The sequence below is a fragment of the Uranotaenia lowii genome, chromosome 2, assembly GCF_029784155.1.
Source record: "Uranotaenia lowii strain MFRU-FL chromosome 2, ASM2978415v1, whole genome shotgun sequence".
Classification (NCBI taxonomy): Eukaryota; Metazoa; Arthropoda; class Insecta; order Diptera; family Culicidae; genus Uranotaenia; species Uranotaenia lowii.
Genome location: NC_073692.1, coordinates 238,176,554 through 238,192,953, shown reverse-complemented (window position 1 = coordinate 238,192,953; position 16,400 = coordinate 238,176,554). Strand labels below are relative to the sequence as shown.

Sequence of the window (16,400 nt, the reverse complement as noted above, 5' to 3'; positions counted from 1 at the left end):
GAAAAGGATGTACGATACGAACATTATATTGTCCAATGTATTTAGAAACCCAAGGTTCTCCGACTTTCACAGTAAGTACGCAAGAAGTAACAACTCTATATAAACACACCTTGATAAATAAAGGCAGTCAGCCTATAGAAGTTTTATTCCAAAAATTCTCGGCTTACCACTACCATTTTTCTTCTCAAATCTATTCGTTTTAACACTTTTTTCTTTTATTTAATAATCTGCCTTTAAAAATCTAACTCGTCTCCGAATTTCCATTATTCATATCAAATAAGTACCGCGCCAGCACTAAATTTTACGTCGTTTTTTTCGAGTTTTTTTTTTACTCCGGAAGTCTTGACACTCTTGACTACCTAGATTTACTAGATTTTCGGAAGTCTGTGTTTTATTGCCAGTTCACCATAGCGACGTTTCTAAGAATTTTATTTAAATCGACATAGCGCATTCATCCCCGAGTGGATTAAGGGATTTAATTCGCTGTTTCGAAGCTGCGCTGCTGCCATCTGGAGTAGTACGATGATGCGTGAGCAACATTCTGGGTAAACGATAAACTATAGAAGACTTTATAATCTTTTGAGTAAAATTTTCATAAATCCAAATGATTATGAAAAAAAAACATTCCTTTGAAGATTTAAGTTTATTTTTCCACTTAAATCGTAATAAATTTGCCTGGTTGAAGTGTCAATTTTATGTGATTGATCCATTTTAAACTAGTCAGTCGGTGAGAAAAAACCAACTTGTAAAATAATTGTTTGCGCCTATATTCAAGACTTTCTTTGTTTTCAAATTTGTTAGCTATATTTTTATATTATCTCTTTATATTGAACTTCATGTCATTTTGGCTGGTATGTATGCAGGATCGATTTGTTCGTTGTTACTATCAACTAACTGTTGGATTAAGTTTAGATATAACATTTCATAAATAAGTTAGATATAAAAATGTATGAAGTTTCAGCTTAAGACAGTATAAAATGTTAAATTCTTAATTGAAAATCTTTACGGCTTGTGGTTGCATTAATTAAATTTTCAATAAGTTTCGCCAAAAAAAATATCAGACCATAAGGTCCGATAAAACGACAGAACATGACTACTGAACGATGTCAATTGAATGGCATAAAAGTAATCTAAAATTGTGTAGTAATTCGAGAATCTTGTTTTTACTCACTTAAACCACTATCAAATATCAAAATCCACCCTCCAGCTTTCAAATAATTACGCCTGATTGTATGCAGCTGCAGAAGAAAACTTAGTAGAAAATAGCAAAAATCTATGGATTTTTAAATAGAAATTTCTAGCTTATCAATTGTTGGGGCTTTTCCAAATTTTGAAGAAATGTTAATTGACTTCTCTTTAAACAAATCGCAATTGAAAATGTGCACTTGGCTTAATTTTTCATTCAAAAATATGTGAAATACTCCGAGAGGTTTTTAGAATAGTAAAAAAACCACATTTTTTGTCGTCGATTTACGATGCATCACGGCACATACAGATTTTCTCTTATAGCTCACAATAATCTCTGAACCTTTTACCACAGACAAACAGACAGGACACTCTGAAGAAAATCGGACTATTTTTTCGCAAAGCGATAAGACTCTGCCATCTGTTGCCGACATTGCCTACCTGCATCGCGATTTTAAAGTAAACCATAGTAGGAAGCCATGATATCTTGTCATTTATATCTCAAGTGTAAACAAGCAATCCATCGTTCGTGCTGGTGTAATAATTTTCTAGGGAAATTTTTGTTTTCAATGAACCGTGATTGCAATAAAGATTATCGTTATAAAAACAGCTTAACCGTCCCGGAGAACACAGGTAACGGTAGTGAAATACGTAGTTTTGATTGTTCTTCTGTTTTGCGTCAGGAAACATGTTATGTATATCAAATTGATTCGACTAGAGGAAAAGATGCCCAATTAGAGACAGCTGCAACAAACCAAAGGACAACCCAGCATCAAGTAACGGATGTCTATGTATGGAACCGATTAGAACTTCTTGAATCGATCTGTTGTGAATTTCTTTGTGCATGAAATGAATGTTGTGTTGAAAATACAAAATGGTGTTTCTTGATTTCCGTGAATTCCCTTTGGTTTAAAAAGCCCGATAAAAATTGCCAACGGTTATTCAGGATCTGTTTTGCCATTTCATGCAGGAACAACAAACGCGTTCTTAACGAAGACGGTTTTGGGTCATTTCACAGGCCAACAAGACATTTGGCTGAGTCTCAGGTTTGAGTCATAGTTTTTATAGTTTTGAAAATTAGGGGAAAACTTTATTTCAAAGATCTTTCTACACTTTATATAAACGAATTCTGCTGTCTAACCGCCCTTCTCAAGAGTCAGCATATTTATACACATAATTCTTTTAGAACTGTGAACATATTCTCATCATTTCCGCTCCTTTTTCTTAATTTTACATTTGGGTGATTCCCGTATCGCTCGAATGAAATCAATTCGCTCTCTGGTAGCTAGAACTGCTATAAAACACATTCTCGATAAGGCTTTTTCACGAAAATTATATCTCCTAAATCCATTGACTATAAATACTTTCTGCTGAATTGCGACGGTTGACTGTTTAAAGGAGAAGTGTCCTGTTATTATTCGCAGAGCTTTGACACGACTGGTATCGCCTAAAATGAAAATTTTTAGGTTGTTAGATTATTGGTTTGTCACGACTTTCGGGAATTACGATGATTGTACACATACCTTAACAAATTCTTTGAATTGATTCACTGTTTCGATCGGTTTTCAATGCAGGGTTTGGTTCATTTTATATCATTGAATCTAAAAGACAAATTCTTCAGACTAAAATTACCACAGAATCAACGACAATAAAACTTTGGCAGATAACAACAAACGAAAATCAATAACATACAAGCACCATGGAGATGTACATATAATTGCACTGCTACCATGATTAAAAGATCGGATTTTCTTTTAAGTGATTTTAGTGCACTCTAGTGTCGACATTGCCTAGCTTCGACAGAGTTTGCGAAAAACTAAAACCGAGTGTCCTGTCTGTTTGTCTGTGCTTTTACTTTAAGCATGTATTCACAATTTTTTGAAAATCCTTACCAAATCAGAGAAAATCATAATTTATTACAGGCTAGTATTTCCACCCATTTGTTTACATTTTCTTGCACACACACGATCTGTCAAAAATTAGCTTCGAAATCGCGGATTAAAACTAAAAGATGAAAAATTATATTTTATAAATAAACCAAAAATAGTTCTTTTTTTGTTTCCGCGTTTCCGTTTGTTCACGCGTGTACTTTGTGACAGTTGACCTAAAATCGAGAAAAGGTCAACTGTTGACCCAGCTTTGACACCGCGCGCCCGTTGCTTTTTCGTCGTTGTCCGTTCTGCGGAGTTGTAGCCGATTTCCGTGCGTTCATTTTCTTGGCTAACTTAAAACGGTATTTTTGCGTATTCTGGTCTTAAATATTACCTGTTCCAAGCTGCATTTGATGTGTTTGAGGCCGACATAATCCATCACAAGTGAATTCGACGGAATCTGCCATCATTGTGCATCGGAACTAGTGGAAAGAAGAAAATCGGGATGAGCCTCTCGGAGTCTACGGCGCTGATGGATTCCCTAGAATTTGCCGGTTCCATGCTCGAACGGCATGACTTGGCCGATTGTTCGTCTCCCGGATTACTGGAGGTAAAATTTAGGATGTATAAATATAAAAAAAAATCTGGTTATTCTATTTAAAATTTCTACTTTGAAATAACATCTCAACATAACCCCATATTCTTTCAAGGTAACCGGCATCAAGCAATCTGGAATGGCCACTGCAAGTGGTTTGAACGATTATGACTACCAAAATTTATCCAGCTTATCGTTAGGGCTGAAAAATTTGAATCAGCTAAACACCGTCAACAGGATTCCGATTCCTCCGGAAATTATGGAGCATTTCAAGCGTAGGTTGATGAAGCAAATTGCTTAAATTTTTTCAAATTTTTAATCATTTCTGAAACTTACCACTGGCGAAACGTTTTTTTGGTTTATCATCTTGTTTCTATTTTCAGACATCAAGTGCCACTGTATGATGGGGTTATTTCCGGAAATAGGAAGAGCTTGGTTAACCATCGATTCTGATATTTATGTAAGTATCTAGGAAGAGCTTTACAAAATTATTTACGAAAAAAAATGTCATTTTACATTTTAGAGAATTTTTTTTCATTAAAATATGAATTTTAAGATATTTGGCTAGTGAATATTAAGATCCAACACAAAACAACGATTTGGACAAAAAATAACTAAATAAACTGTGATGATGAATTATGTCATTCCTTGTTTCCATTTAGGTTGTGGAGTTGTGGATCAGGATTTACCTCATCCTACCATACCATTATCATATTCTTACGTTTAGTCTAGGATTTGAATTTCTGAACCATGTTTCTTAAGTGTCGAATTCACTAAAATTTTGAAGAATTCATTTTGGAATGAAGAAAATAATGAAACTGAATCCTTTCATTCCAGATCTGGACCTACGAGCAAAGTCGAGATGTAGCATATTTCGATGGTCTGTCACATTTGATTGTGAGCGTAGGTCTGGTGGTTCCGAAGCCAGGCGTTTTTATTGCCGACGTAAAGTATTTGTTAGTGCTGACGACACCGATCGAAATTGTCATTTTGGGAGTTACGTTTGGCGATTCGAATGGCTCCCCAAATCGATCGATATCAACCAGCACGGAGGAAATGCAACTGCTAAATAAACCCATCTTCGTGCTCAACACCGACAACATTGCAATCACTTGCATCGAGGGGACTGATGATGGAAGAATTTTCTTGGGCGGCCGAGATGGCTGCTTGTATGAAATTTCCTACCAAGCAGAATCGAACTGGTTTGGTAAACGTTGTAAAAAGGTGAATCATTCGCAGGGATTGATGTCCCATCTAGTTCCCGGAATATTCAAAGTTTTCTCGGAGAATGATTCAATATCCAAATTAACGATAGATAACTCAAGAAAGTTGTTGTATGCGCTGACCGAAAAAGGTGCCATCGAAGCGTGGGACATAGGAGGGGATTCGAATAGTGTAAAAAGAATAGCTAGGGTTACACAGAACGAAATCGCTTCCAGCGCCGGTAATGTTCTGCGCACGATCGAACCTTCGGTGTTTAAACCAGTAGCTGCTTTATGCCCACTTAGTCTGGAAGATTCTCCGCAGTTCCATTTGATAGCAATTACTCAATCGGGCGTGCGATTCTACTTTTCTACAGTTCCTGTGTTGTTCGGTATTCAGCAACAACAGCTGCAACAACAACAATCACAACAACAAGCTGGATTTCCTCACTATGAGCAACGACCTCAAGGCCTATATCTCCTCCATGTGCGCCTTCCGCCAGGCTATACCCCAAACACTAACGTAGGCAAACCGAAGCAAATTCATTCAGCTTATTATAGTCATGGCTCTTTGCTGATGGTTTCCACTCCGCAGCCGGATCAAGATTTACTCTGGTCACTCAGCTCAGAACCATTCCCTTCACGCCAAAATTTGGTGGAATCTTCTACAGTTATGACAATGGATGGTCAAGTTTGGGCGATTGCTGAAGTGAAACCGAAGGATAAAATAACGGTGGATACTCCACTCCGTGCTGCTCAGGTTCCCAAAAAGGTCGCTTTGCTCACAAACCAAGGGGTTCATATTGTATCGCTCATGAAGTCGGTCGATATCTTGCAACAATTGCTATTGGCGTGCCATGGACCGCATAACGAAGCTGTGAAAGCATATTTTCAAGTGCAATCTGAACCACAAGCTTGTGCTACCAGTTTGTTAATCGCCTGCATTGAAACACTCAAGGGTACCGAGCTGGGTGAATGGGCAGCGCAGGCCTTCATTCTGTATGGTGGAGAACCGTACTTTGAAATTGCACCCTACATGGGTGGGCATTCAGCAGCTGCAAGACCACTGAGTTTCAATTCGCCAGTCCCTAGCGGCTACGGTGGTAAGTTCATAGCCGCCTTAAGTATTTTTGTCATACTAATAAAGGTATTTTATCACACAGAATCGCAAGCTTCCGGTCCTCGTATGTTCATGTCAACTCCGTTTTCGGCATCGCGACCGGCTTCCTCGGTACAACAGAGTTTGATGCAGCAAACACAATTTGGTAACAGTCCAGGTACCCACAGTTTAAATTTCCTAATTCCCCCTCAATCTTAACCTTTCTCATTATATTTTCCAGTACCGAACGTGTTAAACCATAGCTATAACAACAACCTGCCCCAAACAATGTCCAGTGATTCGTCCAATTTCCACTATTCGGCAAAACATGCTGGCCTGTACCTTCACATGTCCCGTCTTCTACGCTCAGTCTGGCGTAAACGTTGTATCGACGAAAAATTACACACCACCATCAGCCAACATGATTGTGCGCAAATATTGGAAGATTTATACGCGATCAAACGTTTTCTGGAATCGATCACCCTCAACAATCTGGTTGGATTGGTAGGAAAAAATATGTCCAATGCGACAACCTTGGGCACCAGCAGCGGAGGATACTTGCAGCAGCAACACCAACAACAGCAACAGCAACAACAAATGTATCAGGGATTGTCTGGAATGGGATCGTTCGGTGGCCCACAGCATCAACCGTACGGTGGGTCGACTACATTTGGTGCGGGTTTGCCCGTCAATCAGCAGAAGAATACGATGGAAGATGCGTTGACCGAGGAGAAGAAATCACTCGATGCTTTGATTCGACTAATCAGTGAGTATATTTGTAACATTCTTTACGATTCATTCAATGTCTTCGTTCTTCTTGTTTTTAGAACATTCCTGCGAGGTTCTGGCCTTGTGGAAAATACTATGCGAACACCAATGCCATCTGCTGGTGGCGAAGTTGACCAAGGAGCAACAAGCCATTCTTCACTCGTGTACCTTCCGTGATCTGATACTTTCGCGATCGGACATTTGCGGACTGCTCATAGTGACGCTGATCAATTCGTACTTGAACGATAATGCAAGCGTGGGTTCGATTTCCTCAAAACTACGCGAAGTTTGTCCCAACTTGTACCGTCACGAGGACGCCGTTTCGCATAAGGCTTCGGAGATTCTTCTTCTCTCCAAGAGCTGCAACGATCAGGACGAGAAGGACGAGCGACTCCGGACTGCGCTGCAGTTATGTAAAAGTGCTGCGCCAAATCTTCCGTTAACCTCAATTTGCCAGCAGTTTACTTCTGCTGGATTCTATAGCGGAGTAATTGAACTGTGTTCGATTTGTGCGGCAAAAAGTGACCCTAGTGAAGCCGCTCTACATTACTATCGCAATAACGAGCCAGTGGAGGATCAGGAAGGCTACATGGCGTTCCAAAGTCGGATGAGCTGTTTCAAAGAAATTAAACTGATGCTTGAGTATGTTTATACCAATGTCTGCGGTAGTAAAGGTGGCAGCATTTATCCATCCCTCGAAAGTGTAGATCGAGACAAACTAGCTAATAATCAGCTTATTTCTATCATCGGCTTGGCATTGCAGTGTCAAGATCAGCTGCTTCATATAGCGGTTTATGAGTGGTTGCTTTCTCATAATCTTCTTGGAGAACTGCTGGAAATAAGTGAACCTTCTCTAGGAGCCTTCCTTGGACGGGCAGTAAATAGAACACCTGAAAATTTGATACTAGCCGATTTACTGTGGAAATATCATGAACGAAATGGGCAGCATGCAGCAGCCTCTAAAATACTGGACAAGTTGGCCAACATCCACAGCGAGGCCATGTCCCTACAGCAGCGCATAGAATATTTAGCACGTGCTGTAATGTGCATGCGAAGTGATACTGTGGGATATTCTGCCCATAACGGTGTGCTGTTGAAAGATCTAGAAGACAAACTAGAAGTTGCACAAATCCAGAAGCAGGTCCTAGATGCCATGTCAATTTTGCCAGAAAACAGTATGTCGATGGCCACAGCCATTAAGCAACTTAATTCGACTTTATACAATCTCACTCAACTGTATTCTGATTTCGCCGAACGATTTGAACTGTGGGAATGCAAACTGACTATTCTAAATTGTTCGCATCATAACGATCCGCTTCTCATAGAATCCGTCTGGACACATATTCTTGATCGAGAGCTGGAACGACCAGACAGCAATACAGAACGTTGTCGGCGACTGTTAACCAAAGTCAAAAGTTTAGCTTTAGAATATGAAAGCTCGGGTCATTGCTTTCCGCTTCCTTTCATCGTTCGGGAGCTAGAGCTTCGGTGTTTCCGTTTAAAAATGTTTGATTCGCCCGTACCGGAAGCTCTCATTGAAATGAATCTGGACGTTGACAGTCTATTGAACATTTATTCAAGGTAAATATATGATTTAAATATTTTTTTAAAATATCTATCACTAATTTTCTGTTTGTAACGTAGGCTCGTATCGATGAATGAACGTGTTTGGGTGACAGAGGAAGATGAACTGTATCTAGTGAGATCGACTGCACAATTGTTATCTATTGTGGCCTCTCAGCCCAATCTGGTACAATTGAAAGATCGCCGAAAAGTTATTGCTAAATCGCAAGATTTGATTTCTGCTTGCTTGAGTATTCTTTACACGAAACCCGACGGTCAGAGTCATGTAGACAACCTACGCGAAACGCAATCTAAGTTGAATCGGATCCATTGCTAGGTTCGATTAAAGGTAAGAAAGACAGCTCGTATCTACCGTTAAACTGCCTTTATTATTTTTACTATTATTTTCTACCAACGTCATACTTCTGTAGATTTCTTTTGAGTAATGTGTTTTTATTGGTGGTTGTTGTGTCAATTGCAAACAGTCCTAAGATTTTGACATCGAACAACATTTGTAACAAACACCACACAAATTGTTTATACAGCACACGTAAAATATGTTACGAGACTTTGAACAATTATCTTTTTATTGTGACTATAGTGAACATTGCAAACAATCATTAAATTATACAGCTTCTAAGTTCAAACTTTTCATGCCGTTTATTTCTTCGTTTTTGTGCGTGAGTGATAATTTCACATCCAAGTAGTGAACACTAAGGTGAGAAAGGGATAATATCCGAATCATACTTTTCAAAATATGCATGTAATCCATACAGGAGGTGGGTTTCTATTATACTAAAATGAAAAAAATTGGTAGAAGAAAAGAAGGAAGATGAAAATTAGGTGTTTTTTTAACGCTGCGAAGAAAAGTGGATGCGCATTGTCTGAAAGCCGCTGCGAGGACACCTGAAGATAAGACTTGTCCATTTATGTGTCCTCAGTGATTATCAGGACAAAAACTGAACGCCGAAAGAAATCCCACCTACACGAGGATGAGTGCGCCGGAATCCCAGTGACCAATCGAACTCCCCTTTGAACCAGCAACGAAATTCAAAACGAACGTAGGAGCGCCTGAGAACGAAGTTAACTTGGTAAGTTTTTTTTCTTTTTTGATAACTGTTTATATTTCTATAAGTATATACGTATGCAAACTACATAACATACAACAGCAGTATTATTAACCGTGAATTTAAATGTGTATGTGTCCTTTTTGTGTGATCGGTTATCATTTAAACAGTATCATTCCTACGATTTCTGACCAACGTCTCGAATAGCTTTAAAATTTTTCTGCAAATATAGGTATGGTACCTATACAATTATTTGGTAATATTTTAAATGTTCAAATTTTTGGTGGTTTTAAAGGGTGGTCATCAATTGTATATATTCACATAATTGTTGAAGCGTATAACAGTTTTATATTCATCTGTCTCATTCTGCACCATTTACCTTCACATAACTTAGAAACATAATTTAAGTATTGAAACACCATTTCCAATGACATATTCAACTTTGTTCTATTAAAAAAAAAACATAACGGTATTAAGTACGACCGCATTTTATGCTCAATAATAATCTTATATCCTTACATAACAGAAAATAATGTCGCCGAGACCTATGCTTATAAATTTGACGATTTTCCGTGATTTGAGATCTCCCACACAGTCCATAACCGTATAAATGTTGAAATGAATTTCTGCGAATTAACTATGTGGTTTATGAATACGGAGCAAATAAATAAATGAAGTTGCACAGAACGATGAACACTGAAATAGATCTATTGGCTTTCCACATTTGAGTTTTTCTTTAAGATGTCTTGCTTTGATATTTGAAAGAGAAGGAACTGCCTAAAATATAACCATACCTTTGAATTACGCATGGAAAATGTTAAATGAACAATTTATATTTATACTTATCGACCAAATCTAACTCATTTGTTATCACATCTGTAGTTTCTTAGCCAAAGATCTTCAAAAACTTATAACTTTATTTCGCATGTTGGGTTTTTAGATCTTTGTGTTTTTTTGTTGTTGATAAATCTGAGAAAAACGATATTTTTCAAATTGGTAATACCTAATTACCTAGTTTCAGTTTTTTGGTTATGGATAGTAACAGCATACAAAAGCTAAAAAAACAGACTAAACCTTACCACAAACACAACTGGAACTATAATCTATACCGCAGAAAGTAAACTAAGGTATTTTTCTAATTTAATGATTCAAACTCCTCTGTCGTTTGCGTCATTGGAGACGCGGGCAAAGATGATGGTAGATTACATCCTACCTGGCGTATAACCTTGCCGGCCACTTTGCTAGCATATCGAATGCAATCGGTTAGCGTGGGTGCTTCTCCGTTCATGTATTTGTACAGGAATCCTGCAACGAACGAATCGCCAGCACCAGTTGTGTCGATCACGGCTTTCGATGGAATAACCGGTACCTGGAACGTTTCGGCGTGGAATGAACTTCCGTTTCCATGATAGTAACGCACGCATCGGCTCGCATCTGTCGCCACGATAATCTTTTCTCGGTTTATTTTCAAATATTTTCGAATCAAACATTTTGCCAACTGGTCGACGTCGTCGCATTCGTAGATTTCGGCTAGCGCGATGAACTCTGTTAGGTTTCCAAAAACTAGGTCCGATTGTTCAATCAAATATTGCATTTCTTTTGTATAGGTTTGCAAAATATAGGTGGCATTCAAATTGGTCACAAATAGGTTGGCCGTACCTTTGCAATATTTTTCATAGATGTGTTTACAGATGGCGAATTTTTCTGGCACAAAATAGCCTTCTACGTAAAAAACACGAACTTCCTCGTCGACATCGGCATGAGCGGCCGAATTGCAGCTTCCAATTTTACTCTGACACCACCGTGAACTTACAAACTCCTTCTTGAAGTGCAGCGATGCCCCAATATTGGCATTCAAGCTTCTTTTGTCACCACTGATCAGGCAAATACAAGTCCCCGTTGGATGTTCGGGTAGCGTTTGAATACTGAAAGCGGAAATACATGTATTCGGTTATTTTTCTATTAATCAACAAATTGGATTTGAATTTTCAATAACTTAGAGTGAATTTTAAAATTATTTAATATTACAATTTCAATAAAACCCGAATCGGAAATTCGGAAAACATAAAATAACTTGTAAATATTGGTTAGATACACAACAATAGGGGAACTGCGATAATAGAAATTCAATTCACCGATCAGTTATATACCGGAATTTCACAGTTGTTCGGTAAAAATGGCCAATTTATTCGGTTAAATAATCAGTTAATCGTATAAAATAAGTAATAACTAAACATTCTGTGAAATTGTCTTGAAAGTTCGGTAATAAAAGCACCGATTTCGTAATCTTTTTACAGTTTTTTCGTTAAATAATGCGATATTCTACCGAGCTCCATTTGCTTCTGCAGATAGTTCAGTGAAACTCTTTAAATATTCCTTGAGTGATCCTTGTTTGTCTAATGAAAGTGACTCAGCTATTTGAAAATTGATTAACGTACTCCGAATGTTGAAAATTCGTTAAAAAAAAACTACTAGTTTCGACTTACTGTGTAGGAACAAATTTAGTGTTTGAGAAGTTTCGCTTGAATCTTCTTTTCGGAAACATTCAAATCATTACTGGAAAGATAAATCGACTCAACTTGATCGATCATCTCATTTAAAATAAGTAAGTCAGAGTCGAACCTCTTAAAAAAAGAAAAAAAAAGTGGAAAAATCATAAAAATTTAAAATTTGTGAAAATGCTGAAATGTTAATAAATTTTTTTATGGTGATTCTCCTATTGATTTTTTTATTGAATTCGGTTTTGGAGAAATGCCCTTCTCAATAGAAAGACAAACTTACCAAGTATTAAGCGAACTGTCGCTAAGCATCTGTTCCAGCTTGATGCCATATTCGTCCACGCCAACCGCACCGCAGAAAATGATATTTTTTTCGCCAAGGGCGCGCAAAATTCGGCATGTGTTCAACGCCGATCCACCTGGGTTGTACTTTGGCGTACCGCACCTGCAATGGCGTAGAAGTTGTATCGTTAGTTGAGTAGAGGAGATAAATAACAGATAGTTCTTTAGGGTCAACAAAGGTGTAGGTACACCCGACCAAATTTAGCCACAATGATATGGGTTGCAGGAAAGTTTCTGGGCGGGTGTCCTTCACACATTGTGAAACGGGTGGAGCTGGTTTGAAGATATTTAGCCCGTTCTTCTTCTGCAAATTGGAGATATTAAAGGATTTGTACAAGTCTGAGTTACAAAAAAGTTTGTCATTTAAGGAAGCCACCCTAAGGCCCAGATAACAATTCATGGTGAACGTTTTATGTCTGTATGCCTAATGGCATGCACTAAAGCAGCAGTTATTGCTCAATTGCCAAATCGCATGTCAGTGATCCCGAAAAGTAATTTTGTGAAATAAGAAACCCCGCTTTTTTATGAGTGAATCATGTGTTGAAATTTCGTTGTGTTCCCAGCTATTTAACGTCTTATATAATTTAGCAAGAGGCACCGCAAAGTGCAAAAATCGGCAGTCCTTGGAGAGCTGTGCTTTTTTAGTGCATAACTAAAAGCTGCTTCGCTTTTGAAGGCGAGCTTGAATTCAAAAATTTATGTTGAGAATCTTTTTCCTCAAAGCATCACAGAATGATTGTCGAATAAATAACGTAAATTTTTCCTACTCAAATTGTCAATTATTAAAATTCTATTGATAAACAGAACAAGCGTTTTGCAATTAGTACCATTCTAAGTGGTTTTTAGTGGAGTGAAGTTAATTAAACGCAATATTTGATTCGAACCACTCTAACCCACACATATGTTCGCGATGGAATATAAACATTTTTCGAGTGGTTGAATCAAAAGAATCTGCAAGTTTTCCTCACAAACTCGAAGCACTGGAAGCTAGAGCCTAGAGCTCTGTGTGCACGTTATTCTGTTCCATTCGTGTGTCATTATTGACCTATCGTACTTACGTTTCCACGGCGACGGACACCAGGCGAGCTAACTTTTCCGCAGGAATTTCCCGCTGGTCATCTTCTTTCAGGTCGAAATCCTTCAGGATGCTACTATCGCCCCGAAGTTCAACGCTGATGTCCAACAGCACGTTTCCGAACGCCACCAGCCGAGGACATCGGTCACTAAAACGATTGCACATTAGACGAGTAGGTGACCAAAAACGACGAGGCCACCCAGTTTGAGACCAGTTGATGATTGCCGTTCACAAGGCGTAATAGATGAAGGAAGACATTATTGCAAGCGATTACATGATAAAACGTGATTAGTAGTATATCGTCATTATCTATTCAACGGAAGCAAACTTACCAGCTACTAATAGGAGAGTCGTTAGTCATGTTACTGGCTATTCAGAAGCGATGATATACTGCTGCAACAATCTTAATTCCAGAGATCTGTGCACATTCTAATACAACGCAGTGATCGAAAATTACTCAAGGACTGTGATGTAGAATCTGTAGAATAGTACACTCACGCGACTACGACAAATAATGAATGAAAGTGCCGCTATGTTGTTAATGCTACACAACCTACTTGCACGGATCCTCAATATATGGATAAGATTCAGCAAACTCCAATATTATGGTTCATCTCAAGGACGTAGCTGTCAATGTTCACCACCACCATGTTATTTGCTTCAACGAGTCGAGTCTGACTGAGAAGGAGGTGGAAAAGGCGCGCGCTACATATTTCGGAAAGAGCGATAATGCAGCAGCACAAGAGAGAGAGAGTGTGCAGTGGCAGTGATTGGAAAATATTCGGTTTCGGTAAAAGTTTGCTATACGAAGGTCGACTTGAGTTCATTTTACGCTGTAGGTCAACTGTATTGTTTCTGTATGCAGAAAATTTCAAAACGATAGAGATTTTACCGAGTATTCAATTAATTTTCTTTTGTACAGAGAGCTTTTTTAACACGACTTTTTACACGTTTGAGGCTTGGAAAGTGGGACCTGAGACCCTAATCATGAGACTAGAGACTTGAGAACTGAGATTTATGGTATGAGACCTACGACATGAAGTACGGGACTTGAGAACAAAGGCATGCACATGAGACCTGAAACTATAGAGATATGAAATCTGAGACCTGAGTCGACATAAGCCATGAAAGCTACGTACGTCTCGGTGGTCGAGTGGTTAGCGTGGTAAGACCAGAGGACTGAACCAGCTGTCAAATCGCATACAAACGCACCGTACCAAATTTTTGGTACCAGAACGTCAGTGTGGTTCCCGAAATTAAACACTTCACCCCACAACAGACACGTAATAGGGTAACATTTTGGTTGCCAAACGCATCTGTTGTTGTCATACTGCAAATTTAGAATCAATTTTAACAAGGATTATACTGAAAACTCTGCATTTTGTGCCCAACCATAATTTATTAATGTTACCAAAGATCCCTTTGATTGACATTCCCGAGCCGCAGATATCATTTTAAAGATTATTAAAAAATTGGCTCTGGTTGAAATTGTTGCAATGAAGACGGCCATGTTGCCCATATACGTGTTTCAATCGTTTCAATTTTCTTCTTCCTGCGGGTTTCTTGACTGAAAACTTGGTACGTAAATGTTTGCTTCCTTCATCCCCTTGGGTAAGACGGTAATCGCTGGTCCACTGATGGCATGGGTTCGATTCCCATTTCGGTACTGGGTGTTCAATGTTAATCTTAAGTTGTCCACGTCATTTATTCAGTCTGTAAAGCCTAAACTGGCTAAGACGGTGTGTGTCTTTTTTTAAAGCTGAGATTTGAGATCTTAGACTTGAAACGTGAGACATGAGCAAAACACATACATTAGATATGAGACTTGAGACATTGGACATGAGACTTAAACTTATATTAAAAACCTGTGTCGAGAACAACCGAATCACTCGGATATTAATTGCGTCTTTGAAGGCTTACTTCTTCAAACCCATATCGATCCGTCGCTCTGGAAAGGGGCCGTTCAGATACCACGTGGACAGAAAAATGAGATTTTTGACACCCCCCTCCCCCTCCGTGGACAAGCGTGGACATTTGGCAAACCCCTACCCCCCGAATGTCCACGTGGACAGATTTGAAATTGTTGTATTTTTTCAAAATCTCATTTGACAGATAGAAAACACTACTGTTTGCCTATTTGTTATTGGAATGGCTGATTTAAAAATAAAAAAAAGAAATAGCATTACCAGATATTAAAAAAATATTAAATTTTTTAAATTTCTTAATCATCTTATTTATCACTTGCTTTCAAGTGGTTGAAACTTTTGACCAGCAACTCCCGGATATTTCTAGCTCAGTCGCAGAAGACCCTTTGACTAATCTCAGGGTCGGCCTACGGCTGGGTAATCGGAGGGGAACGCGAACAAAATTTACGGAAACAAACTGTGGGTTTTCTACAATCAAAACAATGAACAAATTAAAACTATGGACGAGAAAATTACTTTTATTAAAAATAACGAGAAAAACTACTTCTAACTTTGGTTTCGAATTTTACGCTTTATTAAGCACGCTACTGTGTGGTGTGTTTGTGTAGGGTGTGGGTTGGACGGTGGTCGATGACCGTTGCGGTACGTAACGGATGCTCGATGACTTCGTTGGTGAGCGCTCACAGGTTACCTTTACCGGGACGTTGGGTTCAACAATGGCGGATTGTTAATGGCGTATCAGGAACGGGAACTTGTCCTGATGTGATTGCCAAAATGATGGCAGTTCGGCTGGCGTTGACGAACGGGTTGGATACGGCGTCTTCCTTCGTTGACGGGGATCAACGGACCACGGCAAGGCCGTATTGGCCGCGCTGAGAAGGGCTCTCCTTGGGAATTAGAGACTTCGAGAATTTCTCGAAGTCCCGAGAGATAGGCCTCCTTTACGATTATGGTTCTTACCTGAACCAGAGGCTAAAGTCTTTTACGGTAAGACGTAGACTACCGTCAGGTAATCTAGGCCGAATCGTAAGACGGGATTCCTCAACACAAAACGGGATGGCACAAGAACAAAACACACTGGTTTTCCAAATTTCTTGGCCAGAGTCAAAGACTCTTTTTTGGCGCGATACTTCACTCCTTTCCTTCACCTTCTCCTTTCCAAAATATATTAGGCGAGTTATTGCACCTTGCATGCAACCTACATGCATTC

The 16,400-nt window shown here is 38.9% G+C and overlaps 2 protein-coding genes across 5 annotated transcripts; one reads left to right on the top strand and one right to left on the bottom strand.

The window, feature by feature from the left end:
* The first annotated feature begins 3,353 nt into the window (after positions 1–3,353).
* On the top strand, positions 3,354–8,930 carry LOC129747537 (nuclear pore complex protein Nup154). Of its 2 annotated transcripts, XM_055741808.1 has the most exons (9): positions 3,354–3,666; positions 3,767–3,926; positions 4,035–4,111; positions 4,489–5,956; positions 6,017–6,130; positions 6,194–6,718; positions 6,780–8,301; positions 8,365–8,632; positions 8,715–8,930. In XM_055741808.1, exons 1-8 carry the CDS (start codon positions 3,562–3,564, stop codon positions 8,618–8,620), a joined length of 4,227 nt encoding a protein of 1,408 aa, XP_055597783.1. In that variant the 5' UTR covers positions 3,354–3,561; the 3' UTR covers positions 8,621–8,632; positions 8,715–8,930. The 2 variants fall into 2 exon arrangements, with proteins under 2 accessions (XP_055597783.1, XP_055597782.1); XM_055741807.1 differs by having other exon boundaries at positions 8,365–8,930.
* Positions 8,931–9,608: 678 nt separating this feature from the next.
* Positions 9,609–14,412, bottom strand: LOC129745105 (adenosine kinase). Of its 3 annotated transcripts, none has more exons than XM_055737946.1 (5): positions 13,823–13,841; positions 13,598–13,694; positions 13,249–13,413; positions 12,132–12,293; positions 9,609–11,275 (listed from the first exon to the last, which is right to left on the bottom strand). In XM_055737946.1, exons 2-5 carry the CDS (start codon positions 13,624–13,626, stop codon positions 10,486–10,488), a joined length of 1,146 nt encoding a protein of 381 aa, XP_055593921.1. In that variant the 5' UTR covers positions 13,627–13,694; positions 13,823–13,841; the 3' UTR covers positions 9,609–10,485. The 3 variants fall into 3 exon arrangements, with proteins under 3 accessions (XP_055593921.1, XP_055593919.1, XP_055593918.1); XM_055737944.1 differs by lacking the exon at positions 13,823–13,841 and adding an exon at positions 13,764–13,782; XM_055737943.1 differs by having other exon boundaries at positions 9,610–11,275; positions 13,598–13,767; positions 13,823–14,412.
* Positions 14,413–16,400: the final 1,988 nt, after the last annotated feature.

What these genes read in the sequence shown, in the direction of transcription:
- LOC129745105 (XM_055737943.1), bottom strand. Translation starts at nt 13,626, where the DNA reads ATGACTAACGACTCTCCTATTAGTAGCTG. An exon ending in GTGTCCGTCGCCGTGGAAAC is followed by an intron (nt 12,294 to 13,248) that starts GTAAGTACGATA and finishes ACGCCATTGCAG; the next exon opens with GTGCGGTACGCCAAAGTACA. An exon ending in GACAGTTCGCTTAATACTTG is followed by an intron (nt 11,276 to 12,131) that starts GTAAGTTTGTCT and finishes TTCCGCTTTCAG; the next exon opens with TATTCAAACGCTACCCGAAC.
- LOC129747537 (XM_055741808.1), top strand. Translation starts at nt 3,562, where the DNA reads ATGAGCCTCTCGGAGTCTACGGCGCTGATGGATTCCCTAGAATTTGCC. An exon ending in ACAATTTGGTAACAGTCCAG is followed by an intron (nt 6,131 to 6,193) that starts GTACCCACAGTT and finishes TATATTTTCCAG; the next exon opens with TACCGAACGTGTTAAACCAT. An exon ending in TGCTTTGATTCGACTAATCA is followed by an intron (nt 6,719 to 6,779) that starts GTGAGTATATTT and finishes TCTTGTTTTTAG; the next exon opens with AACATTCCTGCGAGGTTCTG.